Below are 24,093 nucleotides of genomic sequence, written 5' to 3'. Positions count from 1 at the left end.
CATCCGTGTCAGAGATAACGATGATTTCACAGGCTTGGCCAGATGATTTGCCTGTTACCACCAGGAGATTAAAGAACATGCTTTCAACAAAGAGGAGTGTTATACAGAGTGCACAGAGAGTCGTGGCAAAAGGTGCACACCAACCTTTTAACCTCTTTGATACCCACACACACACTCCACAGTTAGCACTGTGGTGCTGGGATCTGCACTCATCTGCTTCTATCTGCCTTTGGCTCATTTATTTTTAGGCCATTTCCTTGGCAAGTAGCGAAGCTGAATGGGACTCACACAAGGTACCTTGTCCCACTTTGGATACTTTTTGAGGAGAAATGCAGGATTTGACAGCTCTGTAATTTTGTTGCAGCAGTGTGGGTTTGACCCATGGTCCCCATCTTGTTTATCTCTCAGGCTGATGCTTTGGTGGAGCCCATGTCTCTGTCTTGGGGTAAACCAATGGCTCAGGCTGCTGATGGCATTTGCTTCCAGCATCAGGGCTTTACACCCATCAGCAGCAGGAGACCTTGCAAAGTCTCCAGGTGGGGCTGGAACACATGAATGCATTGGGGCATTGGAGCTGAGTGGCAGTCAGCACCAAGGCTAGCACACAGCTGTCATAGCCAGCCATCAGCTCAGCTTAAAGAACTTGAATTTCCTTTTATTACAGTAAGAACACTGTGCTATAGAGGGATCAAGCCGTAGATTTAAAATGTGCAATAATCTAACCCAGTGCTTGTAGCTGCTGTTAGAAGGAGGGCCACGACATCCCTTAAGGCTGCTTAATGGTTGGTTCAGAGTTCCTTGCCTGTTGTTTTTTCTTTTTATCATTTTTATTATTGTTATTATTGCCATTTTTAAGTGATTTTAATTGTTGTTACTGAGATTTAATCTGAAAAGAAAACTCCCACAACACTTGCTGTGGAGTGTAAGCTAGCATTGTTCAGTTTGCAGCTTTATACTGGAATTTGGTCATAGGCATTAGCAGGAGATACAGTTTGTCCTCCCGTTCTCCAGGGTTGTTCAGAACTTCATTGTAGAATAAATCTGTTTTTCTTCATTGCTATTCAAATGATGTGTCCTAGACACATTGATTAATCTCTAAATGTGGCCTGCTGAGATTGAAGATAAGTACGCTCATTTCTATTGTTCTAATTCTGAGCAGAGTCTGTTACAATAAATGGAGCAGTATCTATTGAATTCATGCTGAAAGGTGGCAGTAAGACACAGACTTGATTCGATGCATTATCATGTGGATTTTTTTTCTTTAGCAGCTTTTTCTTTAAATATATAATATACTTTTATTTCTAAAAACGTTGGAAACTGATAAACACTGGGAATTCAGTGCAAGCCTGTCATCCGTAAGTCACACTCACAACTGTGTTCTACAGAACCTGTCATGAAATTAGTTTTGTTGGGGCACCGAAGCCCCAGGAAATCTAGTTTGTTTCTCTCTGACTCACACTTTCCTTCCACGCTTGCAGGAGTTCTTTGAGAACCCAGCTTTTCGCCCCGATGGCATGAAGCTCTACCCAACGCTGGTGATCCGCGGCACCGGGCTGTACGAGCTCTGGAAGACTGGGAGATACAAGAGCTACCCCCCTAGCACTCTTGTTGATCTCGTGGCCAGAATCCTGGCTCTGGTCCCGCCATGGACGCGTGTGTACCGTGTTCAGAGGTAATTTTCTGTGGTGGGCTTTGTGTATTGATTTATTGCACTTGGAGGGATTCTTACTTTAATTACAGCAAGATCTGACTCAGCCTGTTAGTATTTTTCAGTCGTGATCGTTAATGCACTAAAGATTTTTATACTGCTTCCTATCTATTCAGAATGGGAAAGGCCATATAGAGTGAGAAGCTATTTAAACTGAACTGCCTCTCTAATGCACCCATAAACTTCAAGATTTCTGGAGGCCCCATTTTCAGTGCCAGTCAGATGAGCATAGGATGTGGCACACGTAGTACTCTAATGATAGTGATGGATAATTGCCTCTTGGCTGTGGGCGAAGTTTCCTATATTTATTACAGGAGCTACAAGGCATTTCATTTTTTTTTGGCTCTAAAGACTTCCTGTCTTCCCCCGTGGGTGTCGCAGGGTTTTCATAAATACATTACAATGGTGCTGTTATTTCCATTCAGAAGCCTCACTTCCCGGGGCGATAGGTGCTACTTGCCCTAGCACTGTGTTTTCAGTGTGGGGTCCTTCTTGGGTTATTTTTCTTCTGTTATCTCCTACGTGTGTAATGTTAGGAAGGGAGGCTATAGTGTACTTACCTTGTTCTGCCTGTGCAAACAGTACTCTGTTGGCTTCCAGCTATGTGAGCTGGCGGCAGTGCCAGTGCCTGGCTCTTTGAGATTCAAAACCATAGAATGGTTTGAGTTGGAAGGGTCCCTTAAAGGCCATCTGGTCCCATTCTCCTGCAATGAACAGGAGCATCCACAGCTCCACCAGGTGCTCAGAGCCCCATCCAGCCTGACCTTGGGTGTCTCCAGGCATCCACAACTATATGGGCAGCCAGAGGAGGAAGTTTGTGGTGTCTTGGTCTGTAATATAAATAAGCCACTGTTGAATGCAGCTTGGAAAAGCATTCTTTTAGGATGCCTTTTTAGAGACGGAAGTATTAATGCAGACAGACTTTCATAAGACCTTATCTGAAATAATCCCCATTTTCAAGAAAATGAACTGTGGAATTATGTGCAGAGGCACGTCAGTTCTTTGTCTGAAGGACAGATGCAAACAGAAAATCTCTGCAAATCTATAGGAGAAGGAAAATAACACTATAAGAAATGGGAAAATTGATTTGGGCACAGAACAAAATAGGAAATAGCCCTGCATAAGGCAAGGCAGGGAGCTGGGAATTTCCTGTCAACCAAAGGAATGAGATTCTGGAGCTGCTTTGCAAAGTTATCAAAGGGGAATGGAAGAAAGTATGAATATGGTAGAGCTTGACTGAGTTGATAAGCATGGTGGTGATCCAGCATTCTGTATTAATAGAGGCATGGATGAGACTAGTGGCTGTAGCCAATCTCTAAAGGATGTGGTACTAATGAAGAAGGCAAAACATGTCTTATAGGAAACATCTACTTGTTTTTGCCTCAGGCTTTTCACGTCAGTCACAGAAGCATTATTAAAGACAAATTTCTATCTTTTTTCTCTCTGCATGTCTGTCTTCCTCTCCCTGGTGGATTCCGGCATAGACAGAGTGTCCCATTTGTTCATGATGCTGTTACTATAGTGTGTATCTGAAACAAGTGGCTTTGTTCTTAGAGGGCTGCAGGAGTTTGCTGCCTAGCAGATCTTCCTCTGAAGAATACAGGCTTGGAAGGGTGTCTGCTTGGCATACAGGTTTCCTTGAGCTTGACAATGGGTCTCTTCAGTCACCAGCAGCAGCCTCCATCCAGCTGCCATCCAGCTGTCAGTTATTATGCTCCAGCAGAATAACTGTTTCCTTGCTGACTGGCTCATGTTATCTGAAACTCGTTCTTGATGATTACAGATTTGTACACCTCCAGTGCAAAGTCCAAAATCTATTACTTTGATCTAAATTGCTTTCAGGGTCATTGTGTGGCTCTGCAGCACAATAACGAGCAAAGCTGGATTTCTGAAGCATTCATGGCCTCTTCCCAACACTGCTTTGCTGAGGATAGTGATAGGACAAAGGGGAATGGTTTTAAACTAAAAGAGGGGAGATTTAGATTAGTTGTTAAGGGGAAATGTTTCACTCAAAGGGCAATGAGGCCCTGGCAGTGCTGCCCAGAGAGGTTGGGGATGCCCCATGCCTAAGAGGTGCTCAAGGCCAGGTTGGATGGGGCACTGGGCAGCCTGGTCTAGTGATTGGCAGCCCTGCTCACAGCAGGGGGTTGGAACTAGGTGATCTTTGAGGTCCCTTCCAACCCAAACCTTCCTATGATTCTCTTAAAACACTGTGGGATTCTCTCTGTTTCAGGAAACCAAATTAGAGGTGTAGCATACTCAATGCTAGTGGCTGGTTGAAGGGGGATATTTCTTCATGGCTGCTTCATAACTATTGAGGATGCTTAATACTGTATTTATCCTGAACGTTTGTGAAGCTGATTGGCACCTAAGTCCTTTGTGTGGAGAGGTGTGAAATGACAGCAGCAGTGCCACATCTTGAGATATTTTCTTTGGTGGATCTTGGTGTTTTATGTGGATGTTATTTTCACTGGACTGGTGGGGACATGTAGGTATGGAAAAATAAAATACTTAACTGAGATCCTACAGCAAGTCCTGGCTTAGAGTAGTAAAAATATTCCTGTTCATTGCAGGGGAGTTGGACTAGATGACTTTTAAAGATCCCTTCCAACTCAAATGGTGCTGTGATTAAAAAGGGGCTTTGACTCCCACTGTCTATTCCAATCAGCTGGTTAACAAGTGTCCTACGTGATGCAGGATGTTAGAAAAACAGAAGGTGTGATAGGCCCCATTGAAGCTTCTGGCAAATGGAACACTAACGTTAATAAGGTCAGGATGCAATCCCCCATATCCCTCAGTTTGTTTATCATTTGAACAAGTCCTGAAATTGCTAGGACAACAGTTTGGTGTCTGTTCAAAATAGGCTGTTATGTGTGTGCTAACGATGCACCCAGGGTATTTATTTAAATGCCCTGCCCTGATTTGAGTTGGTGATAGAAAACAGCTTTCTTGCTTTCTTTTTCTTAAAAAGCTTATTTTTCACATTCATGTTTTAATTTGGTTTGTTCCCTAGCAGGCAGATGAGAGATGCTCAAGTTACCTTATCTTGTAATCTTTCATTTATTTACGGTAGATTATTTACTATTTCATATGCCACTCTGGATTTAGCCAAAGACTTGGTTCCAGAAGATGTCAGGGCATTTTATCCGTGTCCCTCCAGGGGAAATGCTTACTGTCTGACTTCTTGGAGTTGTTCCATAATTAGAAGAAAGGCATTTTAGTTAGATTATCACTGTAGATCTAACATGCCCTGATGAAAATGCTGTTCTCCTCTGGTGTGTCCTTTAGTCACACCGTGAAGTGCTCATTTCCTCTAATTGAAGCTCTTTGAAGTATGTTGTGTTGGCTCTATGGTTTCGTATTTACTCAAAGAAACCCACTGAATAAATGAACTGGTTAGCTAATTGTATTTTGCCTCAGCTTTTGGCACACCAGTGTAAGAGGTGAGAAATGTTTCATGTATCTTTTGCTTCATAGAAAGAATAGCAAGGAAAAGAGGATGGGGAAGTAAAACTCGAGACCCCTGGGCTCAGCCTTGTGCTGGAGAAAATTGTACTGAAATCGGAGTGTGATGCTGCCCAGGGAGGTGGTGGGGTCACCATCCATGGAGGTGTTCCAGAACCGTGGGGATGTGGCACTGAGGGACACAGTGGGCAGTGGACACGGTGAGGTGGGCTGGGGTTGGGCGTGGGGATCTTAGAGATCTTTTCCAACCTTCATGGGTCAATGATTCTGTGCTGAAATGGGAGGAGATCCCTGAAGTCTAAGCACTTTGTTTGCATTCTTGACAGTAAAGGAAAATTCCTTTTCTTGCCCCCTTGCCAAGTGTCTCACACTTCTGCAAGACTAAACTAGCACAAGGATGAAGTCTTTAGGACCCCCTGAAGTCCTTTTCATTTTATACAGCTGATGCCAAAACCAGTAATTGTTAATGATTTGAATGCAAGTCCTCAAGGAACTGAATAGATCAATTAATACGTTTTACAGAGGTCATCAGACAGCTGCTAGATGGTGATGAGTTTCAATCACTACTGAACCAAGATGGATTAAGCTAATTACATTACCAATTCCCTGAACCATCCCATTCTCTGCGTGTTTTTGTGATACTCTGTTCTTTTCTTTGTCTGTGCAAACATTCAAAAGAATAAGAGGAGGAATACTGGCCAAGGAATGCATATAAGCCACATTTTAAGACCAACCTGCTGTACGACTTACTGAAAGTCTTTCACATGGGTGCAGTCCTTGTTTCTCTGTAGAGGATCGGAGGGATTTTGAAGTATTTAGCAGTACACTTGGGTAGTGTATCATCAGAAGTGCCATGGTGGAGCTTCAGCAGGAAGGGGGAGAAGAAGGGTTTGGAATTGCTGTGGAATAGAATACTGCATTAGACAGAAGGGGAGTGTGGTTGGGATGTCCCACTAATTGTCATGCTTCTTTCTCAGCTTTGTTTGATTGCATAAATCCTCCTCTTCCCAGTGGGACAATCTGACAGTTGAGGCAGTGGAGAAGCCAAATCTGGTCTTCCTTTCCAATTTCATTTTAGAACCTCCCTTGGAGAGCTCGAAGAGAGGGTCTTGGCATTTGCAGAGTCACTGATTTACGTTCCCACAGGAAGACTGTAGGTTTTCTGGCTGGACTTTGCTGCCAATCATTGGCTCAACAGAACTCTCTCTTTTAAGCAGCAAGCTTCCCAATGTAAACATGTTGTAATTGTGATGAACATTCTCTTACGGTCATTGAGCTCAGAAAGATAGAGTCTGGTTCCCAGTTGCTGATCTCCAGCAGAAGGAACCATGAGGAGTGACTGACCTGGAGACCTATGCTAGGCATGGGCTGGAAGATCCTTTTTTTTCCCTTAGTGAAGAGCTAAGGGCAAAATAATAACCTATTTCTCAGGGTTGTAAAAGCCTACTTTTGTCCTCAATCTTTTTACTAAGCTTTCTCCGTTCATTTTCCTCCTGCTTTCAGTTGATTTTCCCCCATATTATTTCTTGTTCAACCAAAGATTTGAAACAAATGTAATTCAGATAAGTTCTGTGCTCTGCTATTTGGAATCTTGGCCTAGATGACCATAATGGTGCCTTATGGTGTGCTTATTATTGTCTGCTAAAGCAGTTGCCTGAGGTTGTTTTGTTTTCCTTTAATACACAGAGACATCCCAATGCCACTGGTGAGCTCTGGAGTGGAGCATGGGAACCTGAGGGAGCTTGCCTTGGCCAGGATGAAAGACCTTGGGACACAGGTAAGGCGTTTGTCAGTGAGGATCTGGGAAGAGCTGCTTGGTGACATCACACAAAGTAGCAGTGTTTTTGAGATGAGAAGACACAATAGGAGCCAGTTCTATTGCTGAATTAAAGCAATCTGCCAGTGTTTTTCAAAAAAAAACAACCACCTTGATGATATTTCAGTAGAGCTGGACTAAAACTGGCCCTATCCCTGAAGGCTCTTGGTAATAATTTGTAATATTCTATTTCTTTTTTGACAGGAGGAAACCTTTTAAGCTAGAGAGAAGGATTTATTTTTAATTTATGCTATTAGAATTTCTCCTTCATTTCTTTTTCCCACGCATGCACTTACTTGACTGAACAATTGGAAGAAAAGCTCTTAGTCTGAGGCCAGACAAATCTTCCAAGAGACATTTCAGCGCAAACAAATGAGACTTGATATTCCTGATATTTCTAAGGTCAAGTAAAAATACGAGCAGGGGTGGGGAGAAGGAGGGGAAGAAGGAAGTGCATTTATGTTTGAAGTCAGAGGCAGATGGGTGTACTCAGCCTTGATTTTTCTCAGGAGGTTGCTGTGGCAGTCAGCATTCACAGTGCCCCACATTGCCTGCTCTGGCACTGCTTGCTGATTGAACCTCCCTCTGGAACCCGGTCATCAGGCACAGTTTGCAGGTCCTGTAGCCTCCGGTGAAGTTATGTCCAGCTCTGCCTTTTCTTGGGACAGCCAACTTGATAGACAGAGCATCACACAAACCCTGTGCTCTCTCCGACTGTTCCAAAGGGCTTTCATTGCTTTGGTGTCCTGCTGCAGAGGCAGATCCTCATTGCAACAGTTCCATGCGTCTGTGATGTGACTGGGCGCTCCCTCCTTCTGGTTCGCCTTTCCTTAAAGAGGTTTTTAAGGCATTACTGCATCCAATGGAATGGGAAAGAGGCAAGAATGGGGCGACCTATTCTGTAGTGAGAACCTGGCTTTGCTAGGAGGGAACTGAAAGCCAAATCCAGATGTGTGGCCACGTGTGCTTCTGGGGATGCTGAGTGAGTTAGATTTTGAGTAGTTCCAATTGGGGCATGGGGGATGGGATGGAGAGCGTTTTGGGGGAAAAAATACAAAACAAGTAAAGGAGTGGTTTGGGGCAGTGCAGTAATGACAGTTTTTGCAGATGTAGCCTTTAATCTTTTTTGCTTAAATACGAAGGATACTGAAGAAGCAACAATAAAAGCTTCACCTCTTAGTAGCTCCACATGAACTTCTGCTGCTGAACCATATGATTGGTGTTTAACATGGATAGCTCCTTACTGCCTTTGCCATCTCATTTGGATCTTGCAGCTGCAGTGCAAAAGATCAGCAAATAAACTGCAGTGTCTTCCTTCCTGCTGGGCTTCCTTTATCTACTTAATCTCTCCTAACCTGGTGCCCTCGGCTTCCTCCTTAAATCAATCCTCACAATCTCTTTCCAGTAGCAGGCCAAGATTTGGCAGAGAGCTTTGCTGGCCACGAAAGCTCCCATCTCTCCCACTGGCTTTTCACTTCTAAACCAGGCAGGGGAGACAACCTCCCTGCTGCAGAAAAGCCTTTTCAATTGAAATCCTTAGGGCTACTAGTGAACCCTTCCTGGGTTTGATGCTCAAACCACATCATTTCATCTGAACTTGATCAAGACCAGCTGGAGAAGCAGGGATATCTGATCCATGGCACTCAGGGCTGAGCCCAGTAATGGAGCTGACCCATTAAGGGCTTGTCAAGCTGTCAGTCTTTGCTGTTAGAAGAACCAAATCTGTAAAAAAATCGCTGCTGTGCAGATGATTATAGATTTTAATTTAGTGAGGCAGAAACACTGCAGCTGGTGGAATGAGGGAGCAGTCTGCTGCAATACAGCTTGAAATATAAGGTACTGTTGTGATTTTCTTGTGTCGGAGGAGAAAGTGATGAATATGCTTTGTCCTTTCTTCCCTGAGCTTGGAAAAGGAGAGAAGGCCAAGGCAAGGACCTTTAGGAATTGTATATTTGTAGGCTCCCTCGTGAAGATGAGCCGACCGTGGGAGTTCCAGCTTATCCCATCTTTGGGGTATGGCTTAATGCGTTTGTTTAAGGGATGGGGATCAGCTATGCCAACACCACAACTGGTGTCTGAATGCTGGAAAGGAGTTACTCATGCGCAGCCTTGCTGGAGGCACAGGGTGCTCAGCCACTGGGTGCAACTGGAGATACACAAACATTGGATTGAGACACGGAGTTTTAGAACACCTTCCCAGAATACGTTGTCCTGTGGTTCTTCAGGAAGAGTGGATGTTGTTCAGCCTTACCGTGCTGTTTGTGTAGTCATAAGTCACAAAGCAGAGAAGAGTTTGTCTGCTCTAGAATCCTGGTACTCCAGTGAATCCCAGTGTCACCATAGCCCACAATAACACAATACACAATAACAAATATACACAATAACACAAAAACATAATAACACAATAACACAATAGCCCACAATAACACAATAACCACACTTCTTTTCCTGCTATTTGGGAGAGATTGTTGTTTTCTGTTGACAATGGAATTCAAAAGCATTCAGAGAAGAAGTGGGCATGAGATAGAGCTGTGCTTGTGCTGGGTATCCTGAATTTCTATGGGAGTTGGATTTTCACACGTTCTGTTCCTGTCTCCAAGTCTGGCTTTTGGAATTACGCAGCCAGGTAGGCATCATTGCTGATAAAACGACTGCAGCCCATTGGCCAAGGTTGTCTTCCAAGTGCTGCAGCACCTGTGGAACAAGCAAGCACTTGAAACAGCTGCTTTGGGTAAAAGTACTGCTTTGGGCTGCACTTGGCTGACAAAAGTTGGATTAACCTTCATTTTGGGTGTTATGATAAACCTGCTAAGATGTGCACGCACTTGGTCTTTACAGTAGGAGTGCTTATACTGTCACAAGTGTTCACTGACGTAAGTGGCTGCCAAATTATTCAGCTTCCATTGGTTTTGCTGAGATGCACAAAAGCTTGTGCAAGCTATAACCCATCTCAGAAACACTGAGCTTGGAGGTTTTTCTCCTCTTCTGTCTGACTTTTAAAGGAAGGAAGATTTTGATTGTCTTTGTTTTCTCTTTTATTGGTCCCAAGCATCTGTGATGCACCATGGAAGCCAGATTAGCATTATACTTGAGTAGGACTTCTACAGCAGTTCTTGTGTGATCATTTAAGAGCAAGAATAGGCTCGCTGAAAATCACAAAAGGATTATTTAAAGACTGTAACACCTTAGCATAAATCTGCCGATGCTACACCTTTCAAATGTAGGGTAAAAATGAATTATGCCAAAGCCTTTCTCTCTTCTTTTGTTTACGTTGACCCTGCTAGCTGTGAATCAAAGGGTGCATTTCCTCATGATCCATAATGGTTGCTTAGTGAAGTTATTTTTTACCAGCATGTCTTCCCTTGTAGCATTAAGACCTCTTTCCAAGGTGTATTAGGGTTGCACTGGTGAGCATTTTCATTTCAAATTCATCTTTGCAACTACATGCTATTTCAGCTTAGTTTTGAGCCCCACGGGTGGCTGGAAATCTGTGCATTTCAGAGCCTAATGTATTTGTTCTTTGTGTTTCTTTCCCTTTCTTTTCCAAGTGTCGTGATGTAAGGACAAGAGAGGTTGGAATTCAAGAAATTCACCATAAAGTAAGACCATATCAGGTAGGTTTTGTCTCTTTTCCAAGAGCTTGTTTCAGACACAGTTTGTTATGTGCACTTAGTGTGAATGCGTTGGGACCCATTTGTTGCACATCCATTCCTGTGGTTTGCCTTTGTAGCTGGATCCAATTTTCCATTTATTTTCTCAGCAGCTTTGGATGTCTTTTCTTTAAGTGCTGTCACGTGCTGAAATTTATGGACCACCATGTTCAGTGGGCTGACTGTAGTCACCAGTTGTTCGAGTATTTGCACTACAACTCTTTCTTTTGCTTCTCAACCTTCCCTTTTCTCCCCCCTCATTTAACAACAACAACAACAAAGATTTAGAATATACCAAAACCACTGTATATGCATACTGGACAGGAATGAATATTTAGGAAGATGAATTCACAGCCTTTTGTGGGAACGTACATGTTTGTGTAGGCAAACAGTGCATGTATAAATCCACTTCTGCACGTGGATGTATAAATTTCTGAGTAGATCCATTTAGTATATGACACATATGCTGTGTTTTTCCTTCCAAAAATAGTCCACAAAAAGATTACTGTGCTTGTTTTATGGAAAGGAAAATATGTGCTGCTGAATTTCAAATATCCAATTCAGGAAACCAATTCTGTGCCTCACTCTAATTACAAGAAGGGATCCATCCTTCTGGAAAGTGGTCAGGATGTCTGTGGCCATGTTTTGGACCCAGGGGGATGAACTTTCTGAGATCATCTTGGCTTGGGATCCATAGAGTAGAACCATTCAATTTAGAAAAGACCTCTCAGATCCCCAAGTCCAACCCCAGCCCACCCCACCGTGCCCACTGCCCGCATCCCTCAGTGCCACATCCCCATGTTCCTTGAACACCTCCAGAGATGGTGACCCCACCGCCTCCCTGGGCAGCTGTGCCACTGCAGCACTGCTCTTTTGGAGAAGAAATTGTTCCTAATATCCAACCTGTACCTCCTGTGGCACAACTTAAGGCCATTACCTGGATGTATGCTGTGGCCAATAAATGCAGCATGGAAGTGTATAGTGATTGTTCTTACCAACTTTTATAAGAACTGAGGTTGTGCAGACTCATTTGTACATAGGCCATGCAGCCTTTCTGCTCTCTTCCGCTTATCTCATCTGTGGTCACTTCACAAAATATCTTCCAAAGATGCCCACTGCCAGCAGTGATCTAAATTGTACATTTCTTGAGTAATTAGCAAATAGCTTATCTCAGGGTTTTCAAAGCAATGTTATGTTGAATATTCCCTTTGTTGAGCTCATCTATCCAAGTGACAGGAGGATGTCATTATGTAGTCGTAGCAAAATTTATCATGACAGCAAGCAAGGGAAGTATTCTGAAAATGGTATAATTTTTCATGAGCTAAAGACTAATGAGAAGGTATGATGTTTTCTTGGCTTTGTAAGTAAACAACACATCTTCTTGATAAGAGAGGCTATCATGTCAGAACAAAAATGAATTAATTGTTTCCTATAATTAGTTGTGCTTTATGCAGCTTCTTTCTGCTAAGGATCAGTAGGCCGTATGTATTTTTGTGACGGTGATGGTGTGTCTGCTTTTAAAAGTCTTTGAAAGAAAAAAAGAAAATCAATTTGGAGTAGATTACTTGCCCATAGCTGCTTATTTACAGAGCTGTCTCTGAGCTCCCTTTTCAATTAGTGGCATTTCTCCATAGCAGTGGAAGGTACTTGCTTGCTCTCAGAGTGGTCAAAGCTGTGCAGTGCTACGTAATAGCCTTAAAAGTGCTCCGGTGAATTGTTGCTGTAAAGAGGTGTTGGACTGGCAGCTTTTGAAGGGCAAGAGGCAATGACACTTCCTGCTTTAACACTGGTGTAGGTTTGTATCTGTAACAGGTAGAAGCTACTGTTTCTTCAAAGCACATCTTTTTTTCTTTATTAAGATAATGATCTTAATGTAGAGTGAGAACAAGACAGATTTTAGAGCTCTTTTAGGTTGAGTGTAATCTGCTCTTGGGTTTTACCTTTATTTTTCAAGGTAGGTTTGGTAGTCTACCAAAAGTCTGCGTATTGAATATGGTAGATGTCCATGTCTACCAATCAACCAGGAGGTGACCTGGGCTGGCTTGGAGAAGAGAAGGCTCCGGGGAGACCTCATTGCAGCCTTCCAGTACTTGACGGGAGTGTATAAACAGGAGGCGGAATGGCTGTTTATGTGGGTGGATAGCGACAGGACAAGGGGGAATGGTTTTAAACTGAGACAGGGGAGGTTTAGGTTGGATATTAGGAGGAAGTTTTTCCCCCAGAGGGTGGTGATGCACTGAACAGGTTGCCCAAGGAGGCTGTGGATGCCCCATCCCTGGAGGCATTCAAGGCCAGGCTGGATGTGGCTCTGGGCAGCCTGGTCTGCTGGTTGGCGACCCTGCACATAGCAGGGGGTTGAAACCAGATGGTCATTGTGGTTCTTTTCAATCCAGGCCGTTCTATGATTCTGTGATTTTTGCCACGTTTCAACCAGTATGTATCTCAGAAGAAAAAGGCTTTGACCATCTCATGATCACTACAGCCTCTTTGAGGGGAATTTTTTTAATGCTAGAACCCTCTATTATGCCCAGAAAAGTGGGGAGTACAAAAGACTTGATGGAGTAGGGACTTCTCTAAGCAGTTCAGGTTGTCTGGTACATGCTATACAATGCATGTCACACAAAGCCTGCTGGTGAGGGTTCCTGTAGGCTTAGTTCACTTCTGCCTACCAGAGCCTTTTGGATGGGCTGTGGGCATAACAGGGCATCTGGGCACTACTGAAGAGCAAGCAACACAGCCACATTTTCTATACTTTTTTGAGTTGGCTCTCAGGAGAAATCAAAAGTTTTCCAGTCTTGCCATTTAGAACTCTCAATATGACATTTTCTGCTTTGTTTTTGGAAATAATCATTGAGTTGTGGTGCTTTTCCACAGCGAGTTCCCAATATGACTCTAACAGTAGAACCTGGTTCTTAAAAACCATCATGCTCTCCCCTTTCCCTGTATGTTTCCATTTTCCTCATGGCATTAGGTACACACCAGCAGACCTGGATCAGTCTGTGCCAGCTGTCCTCAGCAAGCTGGAGCGTAGTTGTGCTTGCAGAGAATTTGGCACGTTGGCAGACATCTGTTTGGGCACTTACCCCATGAGCTGTACGTCAGTGTCAAAATGAGCCCTGCTTCTGTAGTCAGTATGGGATTTAATTGCGAGTTGCGTTCACCAAAGCTTTGTCATGGAGCAGAGCAGGCAGGAGACAGGATCCCTTATGGTTTTTCTGTAAACACATCTTTAATTCATGGGCTTCTGTGTATTAAGGGATTTGTAGAAGAAATGCGGAGATCCTTTGCTTGAGTCTTTATAGTAGTACTGGGGAGAGCATGGCAAGGTATACACAAGGATCGACAGATCCAAATGCAAGGTCTTGCACCTGGGTCGAGGCAATGTCCATTGCAAATACAAGCTGGGGTATGAAAGGATTGAGCGCAGCCCAGCTGAAAAAGACCTGGGGGTACTGGTGGATGGGAAGCTGGATGTGAGCCAGCAATGTGCCCTCACAGCCCAGAAGGCCAACTGTATCCCAGTCTGCATCCAAAGCACCATGGCCAGCATGGGAGGGAGGTGATCCTGCCCCTCTACTCCGCACTGGTGAGGCCTCACCTGGAGCACTGCATTCAGATGTGGAGTCCTCAGTACAGGAAAGACACTGACCTGTTTGAGTGCATCCAGAGGAGGGTCACAAAAATGATCCCAGGGATGGAACAGCTCTCTTATGAGGATAGGCTGAAAGAGCTGGGACTTAGCATGGGCTGTGGTGACAGAACAAGAAATAAGGAAAAAGTATTTTATGGTGAAAGTGGTGAGGTGCTGGCACAGGTTGCCCAGTGATGTGGTTGATGCCCCATCCCTGGAGACTTCCAGTGTGAAGCTGGATCCAGGCTCTGGGCAGCCTGATCTAGCTGTGGTGTCCCTGTTCATTGCAGGGGAGTTGGACTGGATGGCCTTCAGAGATCCCTTCCAACTCTAAGGATTCTGTGATCAATTTTGTGTGCACCACCAGGGAGTAACTGTTGGATACACCGTGTCACATTTGTGCACAAGACATCCACTGGTGTTGGCCATTCATATTTGAATTCCTAAAGTTAAGGGAGTGTCTCAAAGTGATGGTGGCATAGTGATGTGATGGTTTTAGTTTAGCTCATGGGTAGGTTTTAGAAGCAAATGCTCTGATCATTCCCTGCTTAGAAAGCATTGGGAAGCACAAAAACCTGATGCCTTTCAGATGATTTAGAAAGCACCTTCTGGGAGCACACCTACTGGACACCATACATTAATGGGTGCTTAGTTCTAGGGGCAAGACTAGAACTGAAAACCCCCAAACGTACTGTGGAGTCATCAGGTCCTCAATCCCGCAGGCTAGGTGAGGGCTGCCACTGCTCATCTGTTGGGCAATGTGGGAAAGAATGTTGGGCTGCTTAGCAGCTGGGTGTTGCAGGTGGGCAAGGGAGCCCCTGCAGCAAGGATGGGTTTGTATTCCAGCTATAGCAGCTCAGTTCAGAGCACAGATAGAGTGACTCATCATGTCACCACAGATGTGCCTTTATTATCATCAGCGACAGGATACATCAAATTCACTGAGTGAGAACTCTGCTACAAAGAAATGCAACTGCCATTGTGTGAGATTGGATTAGATCTCATGTTGCTGTTAAGTCTGAACTTTTATAGTTTCTTGGGTCCTGGGGCTGCTCCTTGGTGATGGAAGGTCACAACCGTCTGAAAAAGAAGTTTTTTTTCTTCTTTCTGCTCCCTTCTCCATCAGTTACTCTTTATGGCTTCTAGGTGTTCTGCAGAACTAATTTCTTCTACTCAAGCATGATCTGTATTGTATTCTCCACAGTCAGCTCTCACCTTGCTTTTCCTTTCCACTTACTGTGATCTTCAGAACTGCCTTTATCTAGAGAACTATCAAAACTGGGTCAGCTCTCAGGGTACCTCTTGGGCTGGGTTTGGTGTCTCCAGTATCACCTGAAGGAGTGGAAAAAATAATTCCTACTGATTCTATAGAAAGTACATGTGTAATTTATGATGTATTGCAAAGAATTCTGGAACTCAATAGGTGCTCAACACCAACTGTTTTAGATCCACTCCTGTTGCAGTTTGCACTTGTAGTTATATCCAGTGTGTTTGCTGGAAGGAACCGGTTGATATTTAGTAAAGTTGGCTGCTTCATAGACACCTCAGATCTTTTCTTTTGCAAAGCAGCAAAGACATGGCCCAAAATGCAGGTTTGATGAGGGCAAATGCATCAGTACTCACTCTCCATTAGCTAATATGTCATTGGAACAGAATTTCACTTATAGCAATCCCTTGGTTACTGGGAAGAGTTGCAGTGCTTATGAAGCTCAAGTAACTTAAAAAACCTGGTTTTAGATTGCTGACTTACCAACAGGTAGCCATGTGGGTTACCAGCCCTTCTGGAAAGCGTGCAAACAGGCATTGAAGACTAGTTCAGTCCCACTGATAAATACATTTCTATTAAAGTAGCTCATGTCTTTAATATGAGTACAGGAATATCAGTTCTTATTCCGTACTGCTAAAATCCATCTAGAATTAAGTTGGCCTATAAGAAAGCACTTCATGTTTTCTCTGAACCGTAATGAGTAATAATGTTCAGCATGTTTCTTAAGTATTTTAACAGGTTTTTCTACTTCATATTCTTCATTACTTCTTCTCTTTGACCAGATTGAATTAATTAGAAGAGATTATGTGGCTAATGGTGGCTGGGAGACCTTCCTCTCCTACGAAGACCCGGAGCAGGACATTCTCGTTGGCCTCTTACGACTGCGAAAGTGCTCAGAGGAGTCCTTCAGACCTGAGCTGAAAGGGGGTGTTTCCATTGTGCGAGAGCTGCATGTGTATGGGAGTGTGGTCCCTGTGAGCAGTCGGGACCCTTCCAAATTTCAGCACCAGGTACCTCAAGCCATCCTTATTTTTCATTTGCACGCCCTGCTCCTCCCCACTCCTCGCAGTATAATTGGAGAAGGACACTCATTTTTTGTTTGGATTATGGTCTGCTGCTCCATCTCCAAGCAGTTGGAAGAGAAGGTTATCAGGAGTAGTTAACATGAATTCACCGTGGGGAAATCATGCTTGACCAACCTAGTAGCTTTCTATTATGTCATCACTGGCTGGATAGATGGGAGGAGAGCAATGGATGTTGTGTATCTTAACTTCAGCAAGGTGTTTGACACTCTTGTAACATCCTTGTTATGAAACTTAGAAAATGTGGAATAGGTGAGTGGATGATGAGGTGAATTGAGAACTGGCAGACTGGCTGAGCTCAGAGGGTTGTCATCAGCAGTGCAGAGTCTGATTGGAGGCTGTAACTAGTGGTGTTCCCCAGGGGTCAGTGCTGGTCCTGGTCTTGTTCAGCATCTCCATCGATGACCTGGGTGAAGGGATAGAGTCCACCCTCAGCAAGGTTGCTGATGATACAAAGCTGGGAGGATTGGCTGATACACCTGAAGGCTGTGCTACCATTCAACAAGACCTGAACAGACTGGAGAGTTGGGCAGGGAGGAGCCTGATGAGTTTTAACAAGAGCAATTGTAGAGTCTTGTTCCTGTGGAGGAATAGCCACATGCATCAGTACAAGTTGGGGGATGACCTGCTGGGGAGGAGCTCTACAGAGAAGTACCAGGGTGTTCTGATTGTCAACAGGTTGCCCATGAGCCAGCAGTGTGCCCTCATGGCCAAGGCCAATGGGATCCTGGGATGCATTAAAAAAAGAACGTGGCCAGCAGAGCAAGGAAGGTGATCCTCTTCCTCTATTCTGCCCTGAGGAGGCCACATCTGGACTACCGTGTCCAGTTCTGGGCTCTCCAGTTGAAAAAAGACAGGTTTTGCTGGTGTGATAGCGTTTGGGCTGACATAAAAAAAAAAGCATGGCTGAAAACTGCCTTACTCATGTCTGTACAGTGTGAGAGCCCATCTATGCTGGTGCTCATTTGGCTTTCAAGTGCTAAGCATTTCTGGTTCTGAAATGTCTTTCCTTTGATATCCTGTACTGTACATCAGACTTCACTGCAGAAGTAAAACAAAGGGGATATGTCCACTGTGTGGGTGTATTTCCTTCTAAAATGGATCTTGTTCAGTAGAGAAATTTCACTTCTGAAGCCTGAAGTAGTTACAGATGGAGGGTGAGCGGTTTTGAGGCCTACCCAGTTTTCTTTCAAGGAACCATTTATTGAACAAAAGAATATCCATAACTCCTATTACCAGAACAAAAGAAATTCAGCTTTGGTTCTGAGATGTTTCGTGGTGCAGGTGGGTTGGGGAGGCTTTTGAGTAAAGCCTCTTAGTTATGCCCGATGGTTTATTTTTGCTTCAGAGCCACTTGTGAGGCCATTTCGTCTGTATCTTAAAAGCATGCGAAGAATGGGCTGGAAAGCTGTGTTTCTAATTCCTCGCAGTGAGTCGTATGAAGATTGCACATTATGGCTCTGCAGAGTATAACATGCTGTGGCTTGCAGTGAGCAAAAATGGGAATTACATTTTGCCCTGGTAGACGCTGAACCTTTCGAGTGAGCTTTTAAAGAAAGCAATCAGTTTGTCCTCTGTGCCAGAACTGCTCAAGGCTGATGTTTTAAATTAACTTCCTTGTATTTATTAATCATTCCCTGAGTATATGTGCATTAAGATGCAGTTGGGCTAGATGCTGATGACGTTTAGCCGTGAGGCAGAGACTGTTTAAAAACAATAATTAATAAGGGAATAATGAATGCATCCACTGTAAAATAGCTAACATCTCAAAATTTTGGAAGGGAAAAGTAGCCATCCGATGTATTAGAGAATAATTTAAAAAGAAGTTGCCAACTATGGACATTAAAAGAGGCTGGAAGTTGGAATGTCACGGTATGTGACGCACTGATGTTCGTTTGCAATAGTCAGTTGTCGAGACATTAAGCAGAAAGAGTTCTTTGCAGTTGTGGGGACAATTTCTGATTAGAATAGCACTTCAGAATGAAGATTTCAGTGTATTACTTAAAAATGCCTGTAAGTGTGAAGTGTTTTTAGAATTAAATCACATCCGCTTCAGTTTCAGTGCCGCCCTAGTCTGTACGTTTTGTCAGGAAAACAGATGAACAAAGAGCCAAGTGTAATTCCTGCATCCTAATGTTAGAAGTGAATTAATCCAATCAATTATCACCAGATATATAGGACAACTAAGTTGTTAAATAGAGTGGAAAGGCTATTCCCTTGTTTCGAAGCGTTATTTTGATGGCAGCAGTGCTCATGCTGTGCAAGATTTCCAAATGTGAATAGAGGCATGGATCTGATCCAGAATATTAACGTGGTCTTCTGCAATTCCTTTTGCTTTGGCATCTTCCATTCTATGAGCTGAGCTTCGTGGCTGTGCCCTGAGCTCTGGGGAACGGTGAGGGTCTGCAGGAGGCACGTGGGTGCTTGGTGCAGGTTTTGAGGATGGCCCCAGGTGGGTCCTGTAGATGGTAACAGCTCCTGGAGGGCGGTGAAAATAACAACTGTGAGGCAGCAGGGCAGTGGTTGTATCAGAAATGCCAATGGTTGTATCAAAAAGTCAATGGTTGTGTCAGAAATGTCAGTGGTTGTATTGGAAAGACCAATGGTTATGTTGGAAGGGCCAATGATTATATCAGGAAAATCAACGGTTATATTGGAAAAGCCAGTGGTTATATTGGAAAGGCCAGTGGTTATTTTGGAAAGGCCAGTGGTTATAATGAAAGGCCACTGGTTATCTCGGAAAAGCCAACAGCAGCTCTCTGGCTCTGCCACAAGGTGCCATGATGTGGCCACATCCATTGCAACTGATGTCAGACTTGCCATTCGTCAGTGTATGCAACTGCATCCAGTGTCTGTGCTCTGGATTTGTTTAATTCCCAAATATAAACCAAGGTATGTCAAGGCAACTGTCAGGATGGGTGACTGAGTGATTGTTGTTTGGTAATTTGAGCAGGACAGACCTGCTCAGTACCAACTTGACTGTCTCAGGGTTTAACTTCATTCTGTTTCTGCCACTATGAAGCTGTCAGGCACTGGAGCTGCCTATGAATAATTTCACAATTAATAAAAAACACACAAAAAAACCAACCCAATGGTGAGAAAGCTGCACTGTGAAGTTCAGCATTAGCATTAGCACATCTCTGTTCAGTGCTCTTCCTACACTAAGATTTTGGCCATTCCTATGCCTGAACGTAAGAAGTCTCCTGGAATTGTTCTGATGCTTACAGTCTGACCTTGCTTATGCTTTCTGTTTTTACAGAACTTAAATCCTTGTTATTTCTTCTGCTGCAGGGATTTGGCATGCTACTCATGGAGGAGGCAGAAAGAATAGCCAAGGAGGAGCACGGGTCATGGAAAATTGCTGTAATTTCAGGTATCTTTGCTTTATCCCCCCCCTTTTTTTTTTCTCTTAATCTGAAAACAAACCCACTACAGCCAATGCCAACTGCTGTGACCATTGAAGTGAGCATCAGCTTGTAACTGAGTCAAATTCCAGCCTGGCTTCATCCAATGCAATGCTGCCATAGTGAGCAGCGTGCCAAAGGATGCTGCAGGGAGCCATCCTGCTCTGGGTGCCAAGGAGCCATGGTCATGGGTGCCTTCCTGCTCTCAAGGCTGCTATTTCTGAGCTCACTGCTTTGGCCTCGTCACAGGTTGTTATTGCTGAGGGCTCACTTTCCAGAGCTTGTGAGGATAGAAAATTGTCAGCCTCCATTTTAGAGCCTTTCTGCAAGTGCCGTCATTAGGGTGGACAGATGTGCTTTTAGGATACATTAAGCTTTATCATGGAGAAGCAAGCTGTATAAGAAGGAGCTGCAGCCCTTTCTCCTGTTTCATTTGCAAGGCGCTGTGACTGAGGAGAGTGGCGGCAGCTCATGGTGTGTGTGCATGAGGTCAAGGTCAGGACTGCCTTTGTGCATTAATTTATTCTTCTATTAGTGGTTACGGTGGCTACAGAAAGCTGTTACAGGCATATAGGTAACAGAGGAGGCTGGCCAAGAGGGCGCTAAGGAACTTGGCCAAAAGAGCTTTAATAGAGTCGTTATACAAAAATAATCATCCTCCCCCACCCCACCAAAATAAACCACCATAAAACAGAAAACCACCAGTTTGATCCAAGCTGCTGAGTGCTGAATGAGGAGCCTGTGTATGTGCTTGCTGATGCTGGGTCCTGTCACGGGCTGTAGGACAGCTGGTGAGGGCCATCTCAACAATGAGTGAGGGTGAGGTGCAGGTCATCGCCTGCTGCTTGGCGTGGGGATGTGGCCCTGAGGGACGTGGTTAGTGGGTAGTATTGATGATGGGCCAGCAGGTGGACTTGATGATGTCAGAGCTCTCTTCCAACCTTGACGGTTGCGTGATTCTACAATTCTATGAGTGTGCATGGTGATGACGGGTTGACAGATGGACTTGATGGTCTTAGAGCTCTCTTCCAACCTTAATGATTCTGCATTCTCTGGATTCCTTGCTCTTAAGACATAAGGCAATTGCATTTCTCTCCTTGCTGCTGCAGATGAGTCAGTTTGAATCTGGTGTGGTTGAGAAATGCCCATACCTGGTATTTCCTCAATAGAACAGAGAAAGTGGAAACGTTTTCTTTTTAACTAACAACATCCTGACTTGGGATGCGTGGGGGATGCGTGGTGGTAATCCCTCTGCAGTAAAGAACATTTCGACAGGAGCAGGAAATGTACAGCAATTACTAAAAGAAAAAAGAGATCTGTTAAAGCATTCAAGTTACTAATTTTACCTGTGGTTTAGCAAACTGATACACAGAATGTTTTCTTTGCGTTGCAATGCAGTGCCAGAAGTCTGCCTTGGTTGCATGTAGTTTGTGTCATCGCAGGGAGATCTCAGCTGTGATTTTTATCTTCATTTTCCCCCGGACTGTAAAGTACAATATGGTACAGTTTGTCTTTATAACAGAGTACTGCAGCATCTGCAAAGAGCAGTTTTCCAGCTGTTTCCTTGGAGATGTTATCACTTGAATTTCAGTTCTCCTCTAAGTTTTATCTGAAATACGAATGCAGCCAGAAGTTCTTTCTCCATTGGAGGATGAAGTTGCTTTTGCTACTTCTGCTTTCAGAATTCATTTTTTATCTGGGAACCCATTGCAACGTTTCCAGCATATTGCAAAATTTTCACTGCCGTTAGGAGAGAAACACATAAGAGAAATCTACTTCGAAGATATCTCTCACAGGGCCCTCTCTCTCATTTCTGTACTGTGTATTTTATTAATGCTTTGTTGCAGTGGTTTCTTTAATGGTGTCCTTTCTTCAGCAGTGTTTTCCAGTGTGGCGTTTAATGGTTACATCAATGCTAGTTAATTAAATAGTGCCAGAACACCCAGTGTGGGGAATATGGGAAATGGGTAAGTCAAGGGGCTCCAGGAGTCATAGAGCCATAGAGTGGTTTGAGTTGGAAGGGGGCCTTAAACGCCATTTGGTCCCACTCTCCTGCAATGAACAGGGACACCCACATCTCCATCAGTGCTCACAGCCCCATCCAGCCTGACCTTGGCTGTCTGCAGTGATGGGGCACCCACTCCATCACTGGGCAACCTGTGCCAGCGCCTCACCGCCCTTATTGTAAGCAACTTCTTCCTTATATCCAATCTAAATCTCCCCTCTTTGAGTTTGAAACCATTTCAGCTTGGAAATGCACTTAATTCCAACAGATCAAGATAACTTCAAAAGAAAACATTTTCATACACCATCCAAAAGAAGTCAAAAACAGGAAAGAAAGGAAAGAAGGAGGCCCTGCGCCTAATGTGCTTTCAGTGACGTTGCAGCAGAAGCATTGCCATCCTGCCCAGGCAGCTTGCAGCCCTTCTGACAGAGGCAGCAGTCACCATTCCTGCCCTCCGCACTGTGTCCATCAGATCCTCACTGTTTCCAGACCTCTCTCCTCCACAGCAGCACATGTGAACTGCCAGAGCTCATTTTCTTTTGTCCGGGTGCCTCGGAGGACTCCAGGCTGCTTTCTTTCCACGTGTAATTCAGTCGGTACTCTTAATGAAACATCATGTCACGTCCCCAGGAGCGTGGATGTCCCTTTGCTCAGTCAGGTGCCGTGTCTTGCACTTTGCCACATGTTGCTCTGAGGAGGGCTGAGATTCCTCCCCCCGCAGCACATTTTCATCTTCTCTATCAGGCCCTGCTATCAAATCACTGATACAAAGCTGCAACTGGGAGACGAGTGAGCAATTCACGATTGCCTCCTGATTAAGATCGGTGGGATCGTGATAATCCATTTGGGGTGACTGATCCCAGCGTCCTCCTCCTAAGCCAGGCACCCACCATCACAAGGCTGTGAATGGAAATGAAACCAATCCCACCCGTTTTCTGCAGTCCCCACAAGAGATGAGATGGTTCGTGGTTGTCGATGACTCATCCCCCAGTCTGTTGGTGCTGCTCGAGCGTACTGTCTCATGTGTTTAAGGAAACTGCTACTCCTGCCTTTGCCTTTTGCAGTTATAGATAATAACGGAGGTTAGGAACTTTCTAAAAGTAAATCTGATGCATCACACCGGCATTAAATTCACCTGCAAGGAAAAACATGAACTGAGCTGGCGTATAAATCAGAGGGAAAGTTCTAGGGCACATTTGATGGTACTCTAAAGTATCTTAATTTGCTCGTGTAAATAGCCCTCTGGTCTCCCTGGAAGCAGTAAATCACTCAAGTAATCAGCATCCCATACTTCATCTTGGATGTTGATTTGTGGGCTGCCTCGGAGCTTACCGACTGGCAGGGTGTGCTATGGGGGCAACAGGATGGAGCTCTGAAGCACTGCAGGAGGATGGATGGGGTTCAACAGGGCTCCCAGCAGCTCTACTGCCATTGCAGGGCAGTTGTTGTTAGAAATGCCAATCTCACTGGATGTTAATAAGAGAAGAAGTGGCCTGAGATAAGTGGGAACATGGGAATGGTAATGAATTGGCTCTGTGATGATTGCGTGCTTTAGATGGATAGCCTTTGGAAAGAAATTAATTAGATGAGTTTGGGAGAAGCCAAGGATAAACCCATGCTGGTGGATTGGTGCTATGGAATAGCTGCTGTGCAGTTCTTAATGAACCCCAACACCTCCCTGTTCCAGTCCCATCCAGTTGAAAGGATGGGGATACCTTCTTTGTGTGCTCCCTTTCCTGAACGCCCCTTTCCCCATTCTCAACCCAAATGATTCCCTAGCCTACGAAACCCCAAGAATAACGATCACAATGACAATAATATCAATAGAACACACATAGCGAGTTTGGATTAGTCAGGATGTATTTAGGAATCAGACTCATGAAAAAGTGGAGGTGACTTCCACACGAGTGCCTTGTAATGCACGGCGGTATAAATAGACCTGAATCAGATCTGTGAGCAAGAGCAGTTTTTGGGGATTTAAAAATAAATAGTTTTCTTTCATGGGAATCTTCCTCTCTGACCAGCAGTGTTCCCGCACCGCCCACCGGTGCTAATCCTCCTTTTC

At 44.3% G+C, this 24,093-nt stretch overlaps 1 protein-coding gene across 1 annotated transcript in view; it reads left to right on the top strand.

Annotated features, from left to right (window-relative positions):
* ELP3 (elongator acetyltransferase complex subunit 3) overlaps positions 1-24,093 on the top strand; it is an 83,354-nt gene that overhangs the window by 44,488 nt on the left and 14,773 nt on the right. Inside the window, exons 10-14 of the mRNA NM_001039293.2 lie at positions 1,479-1,672; positions 6,860-6,950; positions 10,538-10,603; positions 16,320-16,547; positions 19,911-19,992. Coding sequence (NP_001034382.1) covers positions 1,479-1,672; positions 6,860-6,950; positions 10,538-10,603; positions 16,320-16,547; positions 19,911-19,992 — 661 coding nt within the window. The remainder of the gene's footprint in view (positions 1-1,478; positions 1,673-6,859; positions 6,951-10,537; positions 10,604-16,319; positions 16,548-19,910; positions 19,993-24,093) is intronic.

This window comes from Gallus gallus, chromosome 3 (genome assembly GCF_016699485.2).
Source record: "Gallus gallus isolate bGalGal1 chromosome 3, bGalGal1.mat.broiler.GRCg7b, whole genome shotgun sequence".
NCBI classification, from domain to species: domain Eukaryota; kingdom Metazoa; phylum Chordata; class Aves; order Galliformes; family Phasianidae; genus Gallus; species Gallus gallus.
Note: the sequence above shows the minus strand (reverse complement) of the source record. Positions and strands in the feature narration are given on the sequence as shown.